At 50.9% G+C, this 18,774-nt stretch overlaps 8 protein-coding genes across 8 annotated transcripts; 4 read left to right on the top strand and 4 right to left on the bottom strand.

Annotated features, from left to right (window-relative positions):
• Nucleotides 1-77: 77 nt before the first annotated feature.
• On the bottom strand, nucleotides 78-2,206 carry atub2 (alpha tubulin 2). Its single transcript, XM_009545200.1, has 12 exons — nucleotides 2,118-2,206; nucleotides 2,000-2,031; nucleotides 1,735-1,942; nucleotides 1,364-1,665; nucleotides 1,117-1,289; nucleotides 933-1,056; nucleotides 841-871; nucleotides 662-780; nucleotides 523-605; nucleotides 432-466; nucleotides 304-374; nucleotides 78-250 (listed from the first exon to the last, which is right to left on the bottom strand). The coding sequence occupies exons 1-12, from the start codon at nucleotides 2,176-2,178 to the stop codon at nucleotides 146-148; spliced, it is 1,344 nt and encodes a 447-aa protein (XP_009543495.1). The 5' UTR covers nucleotides 2,179-2,206; the 3' UTR covers nucleotides 78-145.
• Nucleotides 2,207-2,315: 109 nt separating this feature from the next.
• aTub1 (alpha tubulin 1) lies at nucleotides 2,316-4,478 on the bottom strand. Its single transcript, XM_009544962.1, has 8 exons — nucleotides 4,434-4,478; nucleotides 4,287-4,365; nucleotides 4,127-4,158; nucleotides 3,861-4,071; nucleotides 3,511-3,812; nucleotides 3,280-3,452; nucleotides 3,073-3,227; nucleotides 2,316-3,014 (listed from the first exon to the last, which is right to left on the bottom strand). The coding sequence occupies exons 2-8, from the start codon at nucleotides 4,345-4,347 to the stop codon at nucleotides 2,605-2,607; spliced, it is 1,344 nt and encodes a 447-aa protein (XP_009543257.1). The 5' UTR covers nucleotides 4,348-4,365; nucleotides 4,434-4,478; the 3' UTR covers nucleotides 2,316-2,604.
• A 1,244-nt stretch (nucleotides 4,479-5,722) lies between these two features.
• Nucleotides 5,723-8,030, top strand: aTub3 (alpha 3 tubulin). Its single transcript, XM_009545199.1, has 12 exons — nucleotides 5,723-5,819; nucleotides 5,889-5,920; nucleotides 5,986-6,199; nucleotides 6,255-6,556; nucleotides 6,639-6,811; nucleotides 6,868-6,991; nucleotides 7,051-7,081; nucleotides 7,139-7,257; nucleotides 7,315-7,397; nucleotides 7,460-7,494; nucleotides 7,544-7,614; nucleotides 7,666-8,030. The coding sequence occupies exons 1-12, from the start codon at nucleotides 5,759-5,761 to the stop codon at nucleotides 7,765-7,767; spliced, it is 1,347 nt and encodes a 448-aa protein (XP_009543494.1). The 5' UTR covers nucleotides 5,723-5,758; the 3' UTR covers nucleotides 7,768-8,030.
• A 308-nt stretch (nucleotides 8,031-8,338) lies between these two features.
• HETIRDRAFT_415493 (uncharacterized protein) lies at nucleotides 8,339-10,337 on the bottom strand (the record flags this gene model as incomplete). The annotated part of the gene is made up of 7 exons (XM_009545198.1): nucleotides 8,339-8,633; nucleotides 8,743-8,854; nucleotides 8,920-9,242; nucleotides 9,301-9,716; nucleotides 9,768-10,171; nucleotides 10,236-10,275; nucleotides 10,335-10,337. 7 exons carry the CDS (start codon nucleotides 10,335-10,337, stop codon nucleotides 8,339-8,341), a joined length of 1,593 nt encoding a protein of 530 aa, XP_009543493.1.
• Nucleotides 10,338-10,842: 505 nt separating this feature from the next.
• On the top strand, nucleotides 10,843-12,320 carry HETIRDRAFT_116328 (uncharacterized protein; the record flags this gene model as incomplete). The annotated part of the gene is made up of 8 exons (XM_009545197.1): nucleotides 10,843-10,936; nucleotides 10,965-11,037; nucleotides 11,092-11,314; nucleotides 11,371-11,473; nucleotides 11,545-11,677; nucleotides 11,745-11,854; nucleotides 11,976-11,992; nucleotides 12,051-12,320. 8 exons carry the CDS (start codon nucleotides 10,843-10,845, stop codon nucleotides 12,318-12,320), a joined length of 1,023 nt encoding a protein of 340 aa, XP_009543492.1.
• A 416-nt stretch (nucleotides 12,321-12,736) lies between these two features.
• Nucleotides 12,737-14,526, top strand: HETIRDRAFT_408074 (uncharacterized protein). The gene is made up of 3 exons (XM_009545196.1): nucleotides 12,737-13,352; nucleotides 13,411-13,590; nucleotides 13,660-14,526. The coding sequence occupies exons 1-3, from the start codon at nucleotides 12,790-12,792 to the stop codon at nucleotides 14,318-14,320; spliced, it is 1,404 nt and encodes a 467-aa protein (XP_009543491.1). The 5' UTR covers nucleotides 12,737-12,789; the 3' UTR covers nucleotides 14,321-14,526.
• A 1,603-nt stretch (nucleotides 14,527-16,129) lies between these two features.
• Nucleotides 16,130-17,051, top strand: HETIRDRAFT_25974 (uncharacterized protein; the record flags this gene model as incomplete). Its single annotated transcript, XM_009544861.1, has 4 exons — nucleotides 16,130-16,247; nucleotides 16,297-16,678; nucleotides 16,735-16,892; nucleotides 16,951-17,051. Coding segments are annotated over 4 exons (759 nt in total), but the record flags the coding sequence as incomplete, so codon positions are not given.
• A 307-nt stretch (nucleotides 17,052-17,358) lies between these two features.
• HETIRDRAFT_47108 (uncharacterized protein) lies at nucleotides 17,359-18,465 on the bottom strand (the record flags this gene model as incomplete). The annotated part of the gene is made up of 8 exons (XM_009544906.1): nucleotides 17,359-17,413; nucleotides 17,472-17,610; nucleotides 17,668-17,726; nucleotides 17,781-17,929; nucleotides 17,985-18,086; nucleotides 18,139-18,209; nucleotides 18,265-18,374; nucleotides 18,434-18,465. The coding sequence occupies 8 exons, from the start codon at nucleotides 18,463-18,465 to the stop codon at nucleotides 17,359-17,361; spliced, it is 717 nt and encodes a 238-aa protein (XP_009543201.1).
• Nucleotides 18,466-18,774: the final 309 nt, after the last annotated feature.

Genomic DNA, 18,774 nt, shown 5'->3' with positions numbered 1-18,774 from the left:
GTGACGTCACATAACCTCTACCCTATCTTAGGGTTGTCTGACTGGAGGCAATCGAAGGGATTATTTCAGAAGATACGAACACGACGAAGGGTAGCGCTGAAGTTAGATATAAATATTCAATAGGTAGATTATGGAGATGTTTCGCCTAGTATTCGCCATCTTCTTCCTCGGCCTCTACGGAATCGATGCCGACCTCTTCATAATCTTTCTCGAGTGCAGCGAGATCCTCGCGCGCCTCAGAGAACTCGCCCTGAGAACATACCGATCAGAGATAGCCGGCTAGGTGCCAAACTAGCAACTTACCTCTTCCATACCTTCGCCGACGTACCAGTGAACAAATGCGCGTTTCGAGTACATAAGGTCAAACTTGTGGTCTACAAAGAATAAGCGAGTCAGCAATACAGCGCAATACACGAAACGGTGGTACATGCCCAGGCGGTTCCATGCAGATGCGATGGCTGTCGTGCTGTAGGAGAAAAAAGTTAGATAGCGGCACGGGTCTGATTGGAGAGAACAATTTACTTTGAGAGCATGCACAGACTCCTGCTGGCCTTCGCCAGGTCGCCACCAGGGACAACAGAAGCAGGCTCGTTACAGATACCGAGCTATGTACACATACAATTTATGAACCACGAAAGAGTGAACACAGAATGGAACAGACCTTGAAACCCGTGGGGCACCAGTCAACGAACTGAATAGTTCGCTTGGTCTTAATGGCAGCAACGGCTGCTGTCACATCCTTGGGAACGACATCTCCGCGGTAAAGCAAGCAGCAGGCCACTGTTCATCTACGGTCAGATTGGGAGAAGGATTGATAGAAGAGCAGGTTCGGGTGCGTACTATATTTTCCGTCTTTGGGGTCGCATTTGACCTAAATTTGAGATATAGTGTTAGTCTGCTTGCTTATGAAAAGCGTGGCTCTCCGCACATACCATTTGATTTCCAGTCTCGAAACACGAGAAAGTCATTTCAGAGACGGAATTCTGCTCGTGACCGGCCTTGTCAGTCGCGAGCAGCGGCGAGTAGGTAGCCAACGGGAAATGAATACGAGGGAATCTGCAATAGGTCAGAACGTGAGCAAGGGCGCCTACAGTGTGGGACGAGAACCGGACATACGGGACAAGGTTGGTCTGAAACTCGTTCAAGTCGACATTCAAAGAGCCGTCGAAGCGGAGAGACGCAGTGACAGAGGACACGACTTGCGCGATGAGTCGGTTCAGGTTCGTGAAGCTCGGTAGTGACACGCTGAGTTTCTTCTTGCAGATATCATAAATGGCCTCATTGTCGACCTATACACGTACAACAACATCGACGTTTGTCACCACTGCACCGGAAGCACCCGATTATAAAATAGCCAACGCACCATGAAAGAGCAGTCCGAGTGTTCCAACGTCGTGTGCGTCGTCAACACCGAGTTGTATGGCTCGACCACGGAGCTGGACAGCTGCGGGGCAGGATACACGCAGAACTCGAGCTTCGACTTCTTCCCATAGTCCGTCGACAGGCGTTCAAGCATCAGCGCGCCGAAGCCAGACCCCGTTCCGCCCCCGAATGAGTGGAAGACGAAGAAGCCCTGCAGACCGCTGCAGTTATCCGCAAGACGACGGAGCTTGTCCATCGCAGGATCAATGAGCTCCTTCCCGACCGTGTAATGTCCCCGAGCATCTTACGAGCAGGTAAACGTATAAGCACATGCGTGGAGCAAAACCCGAACAAACGAAAAACGGGACTCACAGTTGTTCGCAGCGTCCTCCTTTCCCGTAAGCATAGTCTCTGGATGGAACAGCGAGCGATACGTGCCCATTTTTACGGCGTCAATGACACCAGGTTCCAAGTCGACGTACAACGAGCGCGGTACATACTTCCCCGAGCCTGTCTCGGAGAAGAACGTCGAGAAACCGCTATCGCTCGCGGTAGAGCCCTCAGTGACACGACCATCTGGCTGTTCGCGCAGATAGATCAGTCATAGTATAGAACCGGTAACAAAAGCTTGGCGCACGCTCAGCCCATGTTCAATAGTGTACAATTCCCCTGTCAGAAATAGAGCCAGGTCGTCAGTTTGCCCAAAACTGAAGTCTGAGGTAACTCGGCTAATAAACGATCGAAGTCATACGCACAACAAGCGTTGCCGATCTGAACACCGGCCTGCCCGACATGAACAGAAATTACTTCTCTCATTTGTTTCGTTGATTAGATGATCGTCGGGGTGAAGTCCGAAAGATATGTCGCTGTCGTGTTTGTAGAGGTGGGATGTTCGGGGTTACCACAGGCGTGTATCGACCAGTGGCATCGACTTGACGACTGACTGTGGCAGTGGTTCGAACTGAAAAACGCTTCATTGTCGGGACACGAACAATCCATGACAAGAACATCTCGAACGTCACATTGCAGTGGTATGCGATATAATTATTGTAAAGAGGCAAGGGAATGATTGCAGTGGGGTAAAGAAAAACAGTGGGATATCCATGACGTGAAAGTCGTTAAGACGAATGAAGAAAAAACATGATTAGGCAGGTCGTGAGGCCAAACAATGAAAGACCAGAGGAAGTTAACGATACTGAAACCACGAAAGTACGATAGGCAGCCAACAAGACAGCGATACACTCAGTATTCGCCAGCCTCCTCAACATCCGCAGAGTCGATGCCGACCTCCTCGTAGTCCTTTTCGAGAGCGGCAAGATCCTCACGAGCCTCGGAGAACTCACCCTCCTCCATGCCCTCACCGACGTACCAGTGCACAAACGCACGTTTCGAGTACAAAAGGTCGAACTTGTGGTCAAGTCGACTCCATGCACTCGAAATAGCAGTCGTGTTAGAGAGCATGCACATGCTCCGCGAAACCTTGGCAAGGTCGCCACCAGGAATGTGAGCAGGCGCCTCGTTGCATATACCGAGCTTGAAGCCGGTAGGGCACCAGTCAACAAATTGAATGGTCCGCTTTGTCTTGATGATGGCAACGGCAGCGTTGACGTCCTTGGGAACGACATCACCACGGTACAACAGAGCGCAAGCCACTGCAAGATCGGGATGAGACAAAGAATTGTATGCGGCCGAAATATAGGATACACGTACTGTACTTGCCCTCACGAGGGTCGCACTTCACCATTTGGTTGCCAGTCTCGAAGCACGAAAAGGTCATGTCCGCAACAGAGTTCTGCTCGTGGTGAGCCTTCTCCGCTGAGAGAATGGGTGCGAAGGTAGCAAGAGGGAAATGGATGCGAGGGAAGCTAAGGAATATATATTAGATATAGCTACCTTCAAATGATTAACCAGACTTACGGTACAAGGTTCGTCTGGAATTCGTTAAGGTCAACATTCAGAGAGCCGTCGAAACGAAGAGAAGCCGTGATTGACGAGACAACTTGAGCGATGAGTCGATTCAGGTTGGTGAAGCTTGGCGAAGAGATGTTCAGGCTCTTCTTGCAGATATCGTAGATAGCTTCGTTGTCAACCTGCGCATCGACATTTGTCATTTGTTGATGCCAGACATGAGATGAGGAAGCGGCAAACCATGAACGAGCAGTCGGAATGCTCGAGCGTCGTGTGCGTCGTGAGAACGGAGTTGTACGGCTCGACAACGGAATTCGCGAGTGTAGGTGCGGGGTATACACTGAACTCGAGCTTGGACTTCTTGCCGTAGTCGGTGGAAAGGCGCTCAAGGATAAGCGCACCAAGACCTGAGCCAGTTCCACCGCCGAACGAATGGAAGACAAAGAAGCCCTGCAAGCCACTGCAGTTGTCGGCCAAGCGACGGAGCTTGTCCATAACGACATCAATCTGTTCCTTCCCGATGGTATAGTGACCGCGAGCATCTAGAGCAAGTCAACATGCGAAGATGCGGATAATAGAATTTGACCTACAGTTGCTGGCCGCATCCTCTTTGCCAGTGATCATGGTCTCGGGGTGGAAGAGACTTCGGTACGTCCCGTTGCGAACCTCATCGATGACGTTCGGCTCGAGATCGATGTAGAGTGATCGGGGCACATACTTGCCCGACGACGTCTCGGAGAAGAAAGTGCTGAAGCCATCAGCACTGTGGGAGGATGGAGCATCGACCAAACGGCCGTCAGGCTGCATACATCCTGTCGGTATGTGCAATGGAAGCGTCATCTAGCTGAGTACTCACGCTCAGACCGTGCTCGACGGTGTAAAGTTCCCCTGCGAGACCCAATTGTCAGCCAATACCCCAGACGAGCACGTGCATCAAGTGGGAGCGCAGATCGACACGTCGTTTTCGACTCATCGGCGCACAGGAGGTATGCTTTGTATCAAAGCAGCGAACTTACAGCAGGCATTGCCGATCTGAACACCAGCCTGACCAACATGAACGGAGATGACTTCACGCATTTTCAACTCGAGACGAAGCTATAGAAAAAGAGGGATGAGCGTGTCTTTTCGACCCACAGACAATGAAGACGGCGAGCAATACTTACATTGAGGAAGCAGATGAGACTAAACGAATGGGACGACGTAGAGGCAAGGGCTAAGGGCAAGGCGCTATACCTCTCGCTGACAAATATTCCCACGTACATCCTCCACCACTTGGCCCGTGCGCGCCTCGTGTTTCCCTGCAGGCGTCCTGCATGGTGGAGCGTGAAAACGAGTCGAACTCGTGTCTGCACCAGCTTAATTGTTTCGAGTCATGGACAGGTGCTCGAAAACAGACATACTACATAATCTCACATGGTGTAAGTATGACACGGATGGAAGTAATACACTACTGCAAGGTGGACCTCGAGGAGAACAAGCAGGCCCTTTAATTTGCCAGGACCCATTCGTAATACTGGTACTCACATTGACCTCGTCATCAAGTGACAGCTATTGGCCAATGTCCTAGTGATGTGATTGTAGGCCACACTCCATTGAAGAGTGATGTACTACACACCACCCATAGGTAGTACTAGACCTGCACTGAGTGTTGTGCTCAATGTGTTGGTGATTGATCATTGATGGCATAGAGCCTACAAACATAGACAAGGAACCTAAAAGCTGGAGAATAGGTGACATGTAAGCAGAGCAGCAAAAATGCCTCTTTATATGGCAGGTGGGAGTCAATACCTCAACATGACATTACTATCATAAGCTCATTTTGATTTTGTTCTTAAACAAATGACTGGGATCCAGAAGCAAAGGCATAGATTTGGTTATGGCCAGTGAGTAAATATCTCAACAATACATTGGCATGCTCATTCTTTTAGATTTGAAGCCAACACAATCTGTCAACTAATCACAGTGGTCAAACAATAAATTGTTGACATGAATAAGTCTGAAAATAGGAATATTGACAGCATGAACCATTATATATTTGATTCCTTTTACTAGGCAAAAGCCTTTGTAAGGTGATTCCCTCTGCCTACTTTGGAACAAAATTTCAATGAATACAAAATGACAATGTCACACCTACAAATGGTCCTCCATCTGCCATGTTATACCCAACATTGAGCTGGATATGAATCTGGACATCACTGTTCCAAGGAATCATGCAACACAGACAAATGAGTGTGGGTAACTTAGACGTGAGTCACACAGGAGAGACTCCGGCCGTGGTTAATGGTTGGAACGGCATGGACCCGGAGGAGTTGCACTGGATGGTGAGGTGTCCACGGGCCCGCTTCTGCCCGAGGGGTCCCGAAGAGGACCCCGGAGGCAAGCGGTCGCGTGGCTGTCGGCCCATATTTGAGCGCGTTCGGTGGCGCTGTTTTGGGACGCGTCCCGCCTTACTCAGGATCAACACCGTCACTCCCAAAAACCACCCACAATGCGTGAAGTCATCTCCATCCATGTTGGCCAGGCCGGTGTCCAGATTGGAAACGCCTGCTGTGAGTATTCTTGCCCTCGTCGTTCCTCGCGATCAATCCGTTTCCTCTCTGACGACGCACTTCCAACAGGGGAACTCTACACAATCGAGCACGGTTTGACTGTATGTTTCTCGTCCTCTTGCGGCGCTGCGATAGAAAAAATTGTTGCTTATATACTTGTATGTAGCCTGACGGTCGCTTCATCGACAAAGCGCAGGTCTCGCGCGCGGGCGATGGTTTGTCAACTTTCTTTTCCGAGACGGGCTCCGGCAAGTATGTCCCGCGCTCTCTCTACATCGACTTGGAGCCAGGTGTTATCGACGAGGTCAAGACTGGCACCTATCGATCACTTTTCCACCCGGAAACAATGCTGACAGGAAAAGAGGACGCTGCGAACAACTGTGCATATCCCGCTTTTTCTCCATTCGAGATCCTTGCTCATCACTTCTTCGATAGATGCACGTGGACACTACACCGTCGGCAAGGAGCTCATCGACCCCGCCATGGAAAAGCTTCGCCGTCTTACAGACAACACTAACGGCCTCCAGGGCTTCTTCGTCTTCCACTCGTTCGGTGGCGGAACTGGGTCTGGGTTCGGTGCCCTCCTCCTGGAACGCCTCGCGACGGAATACGGAAAGAAGTCTAAGCTTGAGTTCTGTGTCTACCCCGCACCACAGCTGTCTAGCTCCGTTGTCGAGCCCTACAACTCCGTCCTCACGACCCACACGACGCTCGAGCATTCGGATTGTTCCTTCATGGTATGCCTTCCGTCTATAATTATTTACGCCTCGTGTTGATGGCACCTATGACTCGACCAAACTGACCACGTCATCTCTTTAGGTCGATAACGAAGCAATCTATGATATCTGCAAAAAGAGGCTCAACGTGTCCCAGCCCAGCTTCACCAACTTGAACAGGCTGATCGCCCAAGTCGTCTCGTCCGTCACCGTCTCGCTCCGTTTCGATGGATCTCTCAACGTCGACCTGAACGAGTTCCAGACGAATTTGGTTCCGTATGTGTCTTTTTGTTTACGTCGTTTCTATCATGAATACTCATCGTTTCTCATAGATTCCCGCGCATCCATTTCCCTCTTGCCACCTACTCTCCTCTGCTTTCGACCGACAAGGCTAACCATGAGGGTAACACTGTTGCCGAGATGACCCTCGCGTGCTTCGAGGCTGGTAACCAGATGGCAAGTTTGATCTTAACTTATCTTTCAATCCTGTTGAAATTCTCAACGATGGGCTGTAGGTGAAATGCGACCCCAGGGAAGGAAAATATAGTGCGCTTTTCTTGACAACATCTGCCTGTGGCCCGGCTCTGACATGATCGCATATAGTGGCCTGCTGCTTGCTGTACCGTGGTGACGTCGTGCCAAAGGACGCCAACGCTGCTATCGCCAGCATCAAGACGAAGAAAACCATCCAGTTCGTTGACTGGATTCAGACTGGTTTCAAGGCATGTCGCAATTAGCGCCCATGAAAATTTTGGAGAACTGACGTCATCTTTGTGCAGCTTGGTGTTTGCAGCGAGCCTGCTTCCACCGTTCCCGGAGGCGACCTTGCGAAGACATCTCGGAGCTTGGCCATGCTTTCGAAGTCCGCCTTCTTTTGTTCTTTGGCTGTCTGGGCGACCTCTGACACTTGTTTCGCACTTTTAGCACCACGGCCATTGCTTCTGCCTGGAAGCGTCTTGGTGCGGTTAAAGTGTTTTGTCTTCTGACGACATGCTGATTGTTCCACAGACCACAAATTCGATCTCATGTACTCAAAGCGCGCGTTCGTCCACTGGTATGTCGGGGAGGGTATGGAGGAGGTATGTGGTCTTCCGTCGCATCAGAGACCTAGACCTGACGCCTTTCGACAGGGTGAGTTCTCCGAGGCCCGCGAGGACCTCGCCGCGCTCGAGAAAGACTACGAAGAAGTTGGCCTGGATACCGTAGAGGCCGAGGAAGAGGGAGAGTACTGATTCTCTCGACGGTTTCAATTTCTCGCTGTCGACGATGATGATACCACTTTTTTACCCTTCCTCGCCATCGGCACTTCCATCCGCAGTCGAGTGTTTTACTTCTGGCTATCTTCCCTATGGTGTACTGTTCCCGGATCTTACAATAACAGTTATTAGCTGCTGTGGCCCTCTTGGTTGTTCTAACTAATTGGTACTCAACGCTGTATATAACTCCCCAAGATATATCCCTTGTCGCGTCCGTTTAATGAGAATGCGGTTTATACAAGTTGATCTGTTTGACAACTGTTTACAAGCGTTGGCTTGATCGTCTCAACGCTTTCGATTATTTCATTGTGATCCGTCTACACAGTGCCGCTCACCGGATCGTCTATCACAACACATCAAGAACTGATTAATGACTCATTGCTGATGAAGGTCTTAGGACAGCGTACTCAATGATAGTGAGACGAAAGAGAAAGCAAGATAGCCAAAGGCGGGTAAAGGCGGGTCACACGTCAGGATAATATTGATACCATAAATTGAATATTTTCCGAGAACGGAAACCGTACACAAAGTCTAGACTGCTACACCCTCAGACTACCAAATACTCGTCCGTTGTAACGATGGCGTCCTCCGAGAACTCGACCTCCTCGCCGTTGTCCACGCGCGAGATGGACGCCACTCGGACGCCGACAGAATTGCCCTGGCCGACGAACGAGACGCGGACAGGGAAGAAGGCGCCGACATCATCTCCGCTGACGGAGAACTCCATCGCGCCCGACCGGTCCTCCGCAGAGACCAGCGGAACGGACCAGTCGAGCGAGTGGGTCGAGGGGTTCAGCTGCCACTCGCCTGAGTGCGAAGACACGGTGGGGTACGAGCCCGCTCTAGATCGATCATTGATTCAAAATGAAATGATTCAGAGGGTGTGAGATGATTCAAGTGTTGTGCGAAATAGGAGATGGGAGGGCGGTGCGGGATGAGAATCGGACTCACGGGAGCGGAATTGAGATGACGAGGTCGTAGAGCGTGAGACCCTCGTTTTCGAGCTCGTACTCGATGTTCACGTCGCACGTCCCGTCATTTGAAGGCGTCGGCCAGCAGTTAACTGCGAGGCACACATGCTTGTCAGCTCTTCAATTTTCGGGCGCAATAAGGACAGAGATGGCGCACTAGATAGAGGGACGTAACTCTCGTCCTTGCCCGAGTACCGCCACTTGAGCACAGCGAGCGACTGGTTGACTGGGAATCCTCGCGCGGGATCTTTCAGGGCAATCACACGTTCCTTGTTCGCGGCGAACTTGCCCACATTTGGGTGTTGCTTGAACTGGAGCTCGGAGCCAAAATCGGAAGGTGGGGGGAGCAGGACGACTTTGACGCGAGACAGATCCGCCTCCGAAACGCGGAGATTCATGTCTCCCTTGACCTCCAGGGACTCGAGGCCGCCCTCCCGCGAGAGGGCTAGCGTGATGTTCTCTTTTGTAATGATATGGATGCTATGCCAAGATTGATTATGAAGACTGATAGGTAGAGCGACGATGGCGCGATGCTTACCTTCCGGGTGTGACAGCAGGGAGGCTCCCTCTTGGAGCCTTCGTCACCCCGAGATCAGGGGCCGATGCAACGGCAGGCGTAGTGGGCACGGACATGTCTTCCGAAAGCAGGGCCTCGCCGCCCAGCGCATCCAGAAGCTCTGCTTGTTTTGTCTTCTTACTCCCTAGTTTCATGCCGCTGCCTTTGAAGGCGGGCGCGCGCACGGAAGAGGGGGCTGGTGAGGACTTGCGGATAGGGACAGCAGAAGGAGTGTCGAAGCGTTGGGGCACGGGAGAATATCCAGTCGGTCCGCCGCCGAGGTAGCTGCCTCCGCCTCCACCCCCGCCTGCAGCTGTGCGTCTCTGCTGCTCGCGGCGCTGCATCTCGAGCTGCTTTGCTCTGCGCTTGAGCTCCTCCTTCGCTTCCGCTTCCTTGTTCTGCGAACGAAGTCAGACGCGAGCGGTGGGCCATATTCAGAGATGACATACGCGGGCAATGATATCCTGAATCTTCTCCTCGTGACTCTCCATCTCGAGAACACTTCTGATCTGCATGACGTTGACCTGTTCCCTGAAGCCCAGGCTCACGATCTCATCAAAGGCACCGACGAGCTCGAACGAGTTTTTGAGGATCTCGCGCTGGTCTGCGCTTCTGCACATGTCTGAGGCGACGCGAGCGAAGAGGTGCAGCGTCTCTATGTCTTGCAGTATGTTTGAAGCTTTGTTCGTGATGAGAACGATGTACAGGTCCTCCAGCGGCTGGTATACGTAACGGACATCCGTGGTTTCGACGGAAGTGTGCTGGGTATTCGGCGGGATCAATTTGGGAAACGAGGCGAGGAGAGATTCAATGCGTGTCCGCGACATCTCGCGGAACTGTCGTGAAATGATAGCTGGTGGGACGAAATGCATCCATTGTTAGTCCATAAATGTGTAAATGTGATAGATAGTGCCTACCCTTCCCGCCCTTCGTGCATATTGACGCTGCAAGTACGACCTAGTGTAGTTAGTAAGCTTTGATTCAGAAAAATAATGGTTGGCTCGCAATCTGCTCACCATAGTGTCAAAAATCAATCCCGAAATGCTGTTGTCGTACCTTACAGGCTCAGTGAACGACTGCTATACGTGGTGTTGCGGGGCTGTGACCTGCAGTGACGGCGCGACCCGTCACCATGATTGTCACGGCATGTTCCTCACTTGCTCTGACTGACTCAAAGTCCTCGGGCACACAGCGCGACATGATAGGACATGATGCATGAAGGACTCGGAAAGGCTTTCCAGAGAGGTGAATCCATCAGATCTCATAATATATTCGTCTCAGCTTTGAATTGTGTGCATCGATAGGGCACCTCCCGCGGTTCCAGCCCGCCACATTGTTCAGAACGCAAATCTCTAAGTAGCCTGTGCACAGTATTTATCTGTAACAGAATCAAAATTCTTCATAAAGATCATCTCCTGCGCGATCGGTGTTTTGCATCCAGTCTCTCACCTCTCCTTCGGTTTGCATTTGTACCTCGCTCGGACCCCTTCTCAACCACCCCGTAGTATCCTCCGGAACCTCGCAATGTCAGTAGGTGAAGACCCAGCGGTGTTCCAACATGTCGGCGCGGTCTTTCTAGACAATGTATCCTCGCTCGTACTGGCAACCTTGCTCTATGGTAATTTCACAATATACCATCTGTATAGGCATAGGAGCACTGACTCGTGCTATTCAAGGGGTTCTCCTGGTTCTCGCAACGCTTTCAACGTATCTCGTTCTGTATGTCTACCTTACCATGTCTGTTCAATACCCGTCATGGCTGATTCAAAATAGCCGCAAGGATTGGACAAAGGCCAACTTTATTATACTGACTCTCACTCTGACCATGTTCGCGGCGTCCACAAGCTGTTGGGCTGTGGAACTAGTCACTGTCTTGAGGCAAATACGGGGCATCCTGGTTATGCAGCCCGATCAACCTTTGGAGAATAAATTCGCTTGGGTCAATGCTTGGGTCAACGGGATGAGAGTCTCAACTCTCTATCTGCCCATGATCAATGTAAGTATATACGTCCGCTTCAATCGAGGACTGTTTGGAGGCATTCATCTCCTTAGTACATCCTGGGTGACGCCATCGTCGTCTGGAGGGCGTGGTCATTGTGGCACGATAATCGCAAGGTCATGGCATTGCCGATCGGTCTCTTGGCGTGCGCTTTCGGTGAGAATCTACGTCTTGCGTTTCAGCGAATCTCATTGAGCCTTGTCTAGTCGCCACATGTGTTTCAATAGGATACATGGCCAAATCTTTGACCTCTGACACCATCGAGATACAGGCCGCCATCAATTACGCTCAGTACGCAACGTGGAGTCTGGAACTTGGAACGAATATAGCGGCTACTGCGCTCATTGCGATCAAAGCTTGGTAGGTCTGCAATGCAGACCGTCACTGACGATATGTATGGCTGAATACATCGCTCTTTTAATCTTAGGCAACATCGGCGGCTCATTAGGAACATCAATACTAGAAGACGAACCGTCGGAGAAAGGGTCCTAGCCCTGCTTGCAGAGTCTGGCGTGCTCTACTGCCTCATGTGGGCGAGTATATATTGATTCTGGCGTCTGACCCCACGTTCGTTGACCTGGATGCGTTCAGGTTGCGCTTATTGGGTTTACCGCAATACCGTCGAGTAGTACCACTGCACTCGATATCTTTATGGCAGCAAGTCCTCAGATTGCAGTAAGCTCATCGCACCTCCTTTGCGGTCGGCCAAATGACACACTTCAAACCCGTCTAGGGCATATACCCGACTATGATTATAGTCCTGGTCAGCCTCCAAAAAACCGTATGGGACTTGTCCGATATCCCTGTAGGGGATGCCGGCTCCATGAGCTTCGCAAGGCCTCGATCTGCCGCTGCCATTCCAGGTATTTCTGTCGAGGCTTTCACCAGACCGCATATGTCTGGAGGAGCTACCTTTCAGATGGGCGCCGTCCAGGATACGGGCATACACGACTATACTAACCAAGGGAAGCCAGCTGAATTAAATATAACATCCCAAGCCTAAGCATTATTTTTATCTCATTTTCTCTTCTTGTTGATATATGGTCGGAGCCGTCGACTAGAATCCCTCGTTGCTAGTGACATACTAATCATCAGATGTCCGTCCCTTCTCCAAGTAGTATCTAGATTTGCCCCGTCGATGTACTTAATATCAAACCTTTTGAGAACCGTCACCAAAGCAGCTGATATAGATTCTCTGATGGCTTGCAATCCTCTATGATTCCCGGGGAGTGTAAGAAAAAACCTAGTGGCGAGACCATGATCCAACTATGATGGTGGTTCAAGCGCTGTTCGAGAGTTGTTCGAGGCGCCTGTTCGAGGGGCAACGATCAGGCACAACAGTGGTTACACAGTGATCACGTAATGTAGCTAAAACTGAAATAAAGAGCATCTGACGGCTTCCTTCATCGCGTCGACTCTCGAACAGCCTGGAGACCGACATTATCTGCCTGTCTCCCGTGTAATTCTCAACGATGCGCAGCACGCCGTCCTGCGCAGCGCGCATCTTCACAATCATTTCACTCGTCTTCTTGTCCACACTGTCTTTCACTCTTATTTACGGCGACCATATTGCTATTGGGGAAAGTCCCTCGGTCGTCCTCACGTCGCGAAAGCGCGAATTCGACCTGATCTCTTCTAGGAATTTTGCATTCGTGAATGCACGCCAGGCAGACACGGGTTCAGAAGCCAATAATGGGTCGGTCTCGTCGATCAGTCAATCGCTGGTGACTCCGACTTCACAGGCTTCCTCGTCGACGGCGCAGACTTCGTCTGCACCACCTTCGTCCAGCGTCAGGCAGTCGTCTTCCACCGCAGAAGTCACCTCTACATCTATTGTATCTGCATCGTCGACTTCCCCATCGCCCTCTTCTTCCTTTGAGTCTTCATCTTTGGCCGCACCTTCGGCCACACCTTCGTCCGGCACCACTTCCACCCCTTCCTCGACCATAGCGACATCGTTCGCCACGACATCAGCGTCTCCTTCAGCATCCTCCCCCTCGTCTGCCTCATCATCGTCCGCTTCTTTGGCCTCCAGGTACGTATATGTATTCGTCGAAATCCCCATATGCTTCTGAATGCACATCCACGTGTAGCACGTCAGCGTCGACCTCTGCCAAGAGCTCCGCAAGTGCAACGTCTGCACAAGTCACCCAAACTGCATCTGTTGCGGTAGTTGCGGAGACCGCCACATTCGCGACAGCGTCTCGCGTTGTCTCCACCTCTAGCGCCGCCACTGCTTCCCAAACAAGCATCTCCGGTGCTGCTTCGACGGGGTAAATGTTCCGATCACGATCTGCCTGTAACCATTCTGAATCATTGTCCCTCCTTTTTACCCCCGCTAGATTTTTCTCCAATAAAGCAGCCGTCGCCGGCACATTCGCCGCAGTCGGCGTTGTCGCCCTTATCATAATCGGCGGTTTTATCCTGGTCTATGTCCGACGACGCAATGCCAAGCGCGAACTCGACGATGAGGACTTTACTTACTTTGAGAAACCCTCTACGTCACACGACGGGTTCGATCGCGGCGAGGAACTGGGCGGCGGATCCCTTGGAATGAGTGCAACAAACATCGCGATCGCGCCTACCGAAATGGCTGCCTATCCTGATCGCGGGATGCATTACGGTCAGCCCGATGCATATGGGATCTCACAGCAGCAGCCTAGTGGCATGCAGCCCACTGCTGGAGTCTACAACCCGACGGAGTATGGGATAGAGTATCCTCCCGGCACCGAGTATCGCGCGAGCGCGTACGATTCTCGTGGCGACCCGTACCAGCAGGCCGGAGAATATGATCCCTACGCTGCTGGCCCCGCTCCTGTGCGCCGGACTTCTCCCAGCGGTACCCACCCGTTCGCAGACCCTGCTAATACCATGCACGCACAGCAGGCCCCGCCCGTCTCGTATACCCGTGGTGCCTCAAGAGTACCTCATGGCGGCTACGAGCCCTCGCTAGACTCTTTCTACGGTGCAAATGGTGCCGGTATTGGTGCAGGAAGGGCCTAGCGAGCTTTCACCTCTCGCGAAGCCTCTTTGGTGAACAACAGACAGACGTCCGTGGGCAATACCAATGGGCAATATACGTGCGCTTCTCTTCCTCTGGCCTGATACAATGGGAGGTTGTATATACATTCGAGCATTGTATGTGTATGCAGCAGGCCCTGGCTGGCGTGTCTGCGATTCTTGCAGGCAAGCTGGTCATTCTTTTCTCGGAAACTTGGTCTACAGCCTCCTACATTGTCTCCGGCTCAAACCGTCATGCTATCGCTGCCTCTCAGGCATCCTCTCCATTTTTTTTGGAACACACCTTTTACGGATTATTAGCTATTTAAAACAAGCAGACATTCCGTGGACTCTTTCGCGTACCCGCTCATCGTTACTCGGTTCTTCTCGGGAATACGTAATGTGCCTATCGTGGTTTGTTCCGTTGTAACTCTGTTACTCCTCGCCACATCTCGCTAGGACAGTACGCTTCGATACAGTCGGCGTACCTAGGCTTTGTTCTTGTCAGTGATATCTTTCGCCACGTCGATCCTCCTCTTTTATGTTTTACTTCTTGGGCTACAGTATATGATTTTTTTGAATGTGTTTTCCGTTTGCATGTAACTAATGTAACATTGCATTCGTTTCGCGGATACGACTTTCAAAGGTTGCACGCTTCGTAAAGAACAGGAGCAAGGTTCGACTTTACGCCATAGGACCACGGGAGTCCGAAAAATGTGGAATAATATAGTAGCGGTAGCATCATGGTGAGCCGCGAACGCTTCGCTTCATCTCAGCCTGCCTTCTGGCGCTCGAGGCCTCATCAGAAGATAGCATCATTAGTTGATGATGCCTTCTAGTGATGAAGAACACGCCTAGACGTCAATATCAGGGCTGGGAACAGTTGAAGTAGAGCGCGAGAACTTGACAGGACCTCATTCATCCCGACCTCTCTTCAGCTTTTCAGCGTGAAATGTGATTGGGAAGAGAATGCTGCGCTCTCAGACTTGAAGCTGATGCATTGACAAAAAAAATGGTAAATAGTATTGAAGGCAAAACCAGAGGTAAGAGCGCGGAGGTCATGCTGTTTTCTGTGATACCGGTGCTCATTCGCAGCGTGCATACCGATTGCCAGCCCGAGCAGAATGAACGAGTGTGATAGCCTAGTAAGATTCTGTGCATCAACTGCTTGCCACACACCCCGCTCTTGGGGCAACTGCCATTTCTTACGAGTTCACTCTGCCGAATGGGCAATACACAGGCGCAAGCAAGCTCAAGTATCGTATGTAACTTACAGTCGTTTACATGTCAGCTTGCACTTGACGCGGGCGAAAAACTGTTTGTTGTAGCCAAATAGTCACATGGGTCACACTGTTACCTACTGTTACTTCGTAAAGTCGGCGGTTGCTCCATGGCACCTCAGCTCTCCATCGAGTTGAGGGAACTCATTGTCTACTGGCATAACTCACAGCATAAAGACTCTGACTCAACTCCGTTCATTCAAGGAGCGGTTTGCACGACACGGCGGTCGTTGAAGTTGTCGCGCGCCGGTGGCTGTGTAGAGTGACAAAGGATATCACGCTGTTTGGCCACAACAAACAATTTCTCGCCCGCATCGAGTGCAAGCTGACATGCAAACGACTGTAGCTACACTCATTAAATAACAAAAAGTGACGATCCATAGATTTTTTCCAAAGAGCATCTGTCGACGAAACTTGAGCGACGATGACGTCTGTTAGTCCCAATACACCGACTCACGGAAACTATCACAACTATCATAGGTTTGGAGTTTTACTTGTAAGTTTACGTGCAGACTCATGTTTCTGTACTAGATACCACCATAACCCGCTGCCGTACGACCCTCGTCTCACCCTTCTCCCCCGCGAACTTCTCATCGGCGCGCGCGTCTTGGATATAGGGTGCAACGAGGGGTGGGTATCATGCGAGCTTGGTGTGAAGACCTCTATAATGTATCACTTTCTCGCATTGACGGTTTACAGCGCAGTCATGGGCCGCACAGCATGTTGTAGGCGTCGATATAGACGAGACTCTGGTCCGAATGGCTTGGAAACGACGTCGGGCCGTTTGGAGCTTGCAAGCACCTGTCGATTCTCCCCGCTCAAATCCCGCAACTCCCTCGACCGTGCTTCCCACATCGAATAAACGTCCACGTGAAGCCCTCCCAGCCTCGCTATCGACGGCTCCTCCCGATCCTAACTATTTCCCTGCCTCATGCCAACTTATGTTTGGACAGCTGCCAATTCTGCCGTCCGATATCTCTGGAGATACAGGCACCTTTCCTCATAATATCTCGTTCAGATGCGCCGATTGGGTCCACGAGGTAATCCCTGAGGATGTGGAAGGCTACGATGTTGTTCTGGGGTGAGTCCTCATGTTCCTTAGTCAAATGCCACTAGCTTGACATACGACATACATAGGCTTTCCGTGTCGAAATGGATACATCTGAACGGCGGCGATTCAGGCCTCCGACGCTTCTTCCATCGAGTCTATGATGCATTAAGACCTGGAGGGACATTTGTCTTTGAGCCACAACAATGGGATTCGTACACAAAAGCGCGCAAGCTTGATCCAGTACGTGTTCGATCTCCTGATATGAGTTTTTGCCAATCTTTCGATTGATTAGCTGCTGCAAGAAAATGCGAAAAATCTCAAGATCCAACCTGCTGATTTTGAGCGCTTGTTGAAAGAAATCGGGTTCGTATCCATGAAACGTCTGGGCGTTGCTGGAGAAGGCAGTGCGTCTACTTTCATTGAATTCTATCATTTAATACATTGTCAAAATCTTTTCGCTAGGATTTCGACGACCTGTAGAACTCTATTTGAAACCGAAGTAGCCCTTTATAGTTGTAAAAGCGGGATTGGTTCTGTTCTAGTTACCAGTCGAATCTGTACGTGCGTCGATATACTCCTGCTGCTCAACAGCTCTATATGGTGTCCTAGAACATTCTCTAACTCCAGCAGCCTTCCGAACTAGGCAAGCAACATCTATGACCTCTAGATCTAAAATCAGTATGCGCATCTACGCCAACTTGCATCTATGTCTATGAAGTGGTAATCGTCACAATCACGCCCTTTTCTGCGCGCTTCATAGTGACGCTGCACATTAATTAGCAATGTTAATCAGGTGGCTGTCTGAAACCTTCAATTAGCGTACCTTGCCAGGTTATCGACCAGGAAATCTGGGTTCACTGCGAGCATCTGTTCACGGGTATGAGAAGTAATCAAGCCGAGGGTCTTGCAACCTGCGGCCTGACCACTCCGTACACCAGCTGGTGCATCTTCGACAACGAGGCCTATCATCAGGGATCAGGATGGGCTCAAACATAACACGTTGCACAGAAATGTTCGACACAGACAATTCTTAGGGTCTACGCCACACCGTTTGGCTCCGAGAAGGTAAGGATCCGGTCTATGTGTCCGATAGATATAAATGCTTCTTAAAAATGAAGAGACAAATGCGCACTGTGGCTTTCCTTGCTTGACGTCCTCAGCGTAGACAATGGCGTCAGGGATCTCGATCCCGACAAATGCCAATGCCTTACCAGCATAAACAGACGTCGCGGACGTGCATATGGTCCAGCATGGTGTCGGGTATTTTGCTCCTGGTGCGAGCTGTGATTGCAACAAATTAGCATAGACGTTGACTGAAGAACGTATAGCGGGGTACCTCGTCAATTATTTCACGAACACCTGGGAGAAGTATAATTCCCTGCCCCCCATTGTCCTTCGATGAGGAAACGATTGCTCCTTCAAAACGCGCGGCCTCTCGCTACCCGATATTTTAATGCTTTCTCTCAGTAACTTGTGTCAAAGAGTCAGACCTCGAGTTCCTCAGGATCTTCTATACCACAAAATCTGCGAAGGTTCTCTACAGTGCGGACACCGTGAGCAGCTATATATTGGCATTTGAACGCTCGAACGCATGGATGGACATGGACTAAACGCACAACTCAATATGTCAGGAACATGGAAGCCGGGGTACGTTTTCGAAAAGATCTCCCATGCACCGAGGACGCCTGCAGTCGAGTCGACAAGGGTGCCATCCATATCAAAAAGACTATGGCCATGTGTGAATCAATGCCGCGCCTGAAGAGAATTGAAAGTGAGGTCACTGACATGGCATCGAAGTGAAGTGTTGTTGTCGGCATTCTCGGTCTTTGATATCTTATCAGCTGGTGCCAAAACATGTATTGAGAAAGCAAACCTTACCTGGCAGGTCCGGAAAGGAAATGAATGGTACTCACAGGGAAGGGTGAGTCGACAAGGACTCAGAAGACAGTGTAGAGCCATGACTCGTAGATACGGCCCGGGCTTGCCGAGTAGGCTATGGTCTTAACCAGCCTTAACCCCGATTCAGGAGCTCAGGCGGGACCCCCGTCACCCAATGACAGAAACCCCGCGAATTCGATCGACTCCTTCGCTCCTTCAACATTCCACATCTCGCCAGCAGACTGAAT

The sequence above is a fragment of the Heterobasidion irregulare genome (assembly GCF_000320585.1).
Source record: "Heterobasidion irregulare TC 32-1 unplaced genomic scaffold scaffold_03, whole genome shotgun sequence".
NCBI classification, from domain to species: domain Eukaryota; kingdom Fungi; phylum Basidiomycota; class Agaricomycetes; order Russulales; family Bondarzewiaceae; genus Heterobasidion; species Heterobasidion irregulare.
The sequence above is the reverse complement of the archived record's forward strand: the minus strand, read 5'-3'. Positions and strand labels throughout refer to the sequence as shown.

Bases quoted from the DNA above. Each gene is read 5' to 3' on its own strand.
- atub2 (XM_009545200.1), bottom strand. From the start codon at position 2,178: ATGAGAGAAGTAATTTCTGTTCATGTCGGGCAGGCCGGTGTTCAGATC. The intron at 1,943-1,999 runs GTGCGCCAAGCT...CTGCGCGAACAG, and splicing joins CTATTGAACATGGGCTGAGC to CCAGATGGTCGTGTCACTGA. The intron at 872-932 runs GTATGTGCGGAG...TCTCAAATTTAG, and splicing joins TCGAGACTGGAAATCAAATG to GTCAAATGCGACCCCAAAGA.
- aTub1 (XM_009544962.1), bottom strand. From the start codon at position 4,347: ATGCGTGAAGTCATCTCCGTTCATGTTGGTCAGGCTGGTGTTCAGATC. The intron at 4,159-4,286 runs GTAAGTTCGCTG...TGGGTCTCGCAG, and splicing joins TCAGATCGGCAATGCCTGCT to GGGAACTTTACACCGTCGAG. The intron at 4,072-4,126 runs GTGAGTACTCAG...GGATGTATGCAG, and splicing joins CCGTCGAGCACGGTCTGAGC to CCTGACGGCCGTTTGGTCGA.
- aTub3 (XM_009545199.1), top strand. From the start codon at position 5,759: ATGCGTGAAGTCATCTCCATCCATGTTGGCCAGGCCGGTGTCCAGATT. The intron at 7,258-7,314 runs GCATGTCGCAAT...ATCTTTGTGCAG, and splicing joins GGATTCAGACTGGTTTCAAG to CTTGGTGTTTGCAGCGAGCC. The intron at 7,398-7,459 runs GTCCGCCTTCTT...TCGCACTTTTAG, and splicing joins AGCTTGGCCATGCTTTCGAA to CACCACGGCCATTGCTTCTG.
- HETIRDRAFT_408074 (XM_009545196.1), top strand. From the start codon at position 12,790: ATGCGCAGCACGCCGTCCTGCGCAGCGCGCATCTTCACAATCATTTCA. The intron at 13,353-13,410 runs GTACGTATATGT...ATCCACGTGTAG, and splicing joins TCCGCTTCTTTGGCCTCCAG to CACGTCAGCGTCGACCTCTG. The intron at 13,591-13,659 runs GTAAATGTTCCG...TACCCCCGCTAG, and splicing joins TCCGGTGCTGCTTCGACGGG to ATTTTTCTCCAATAAAGCAG.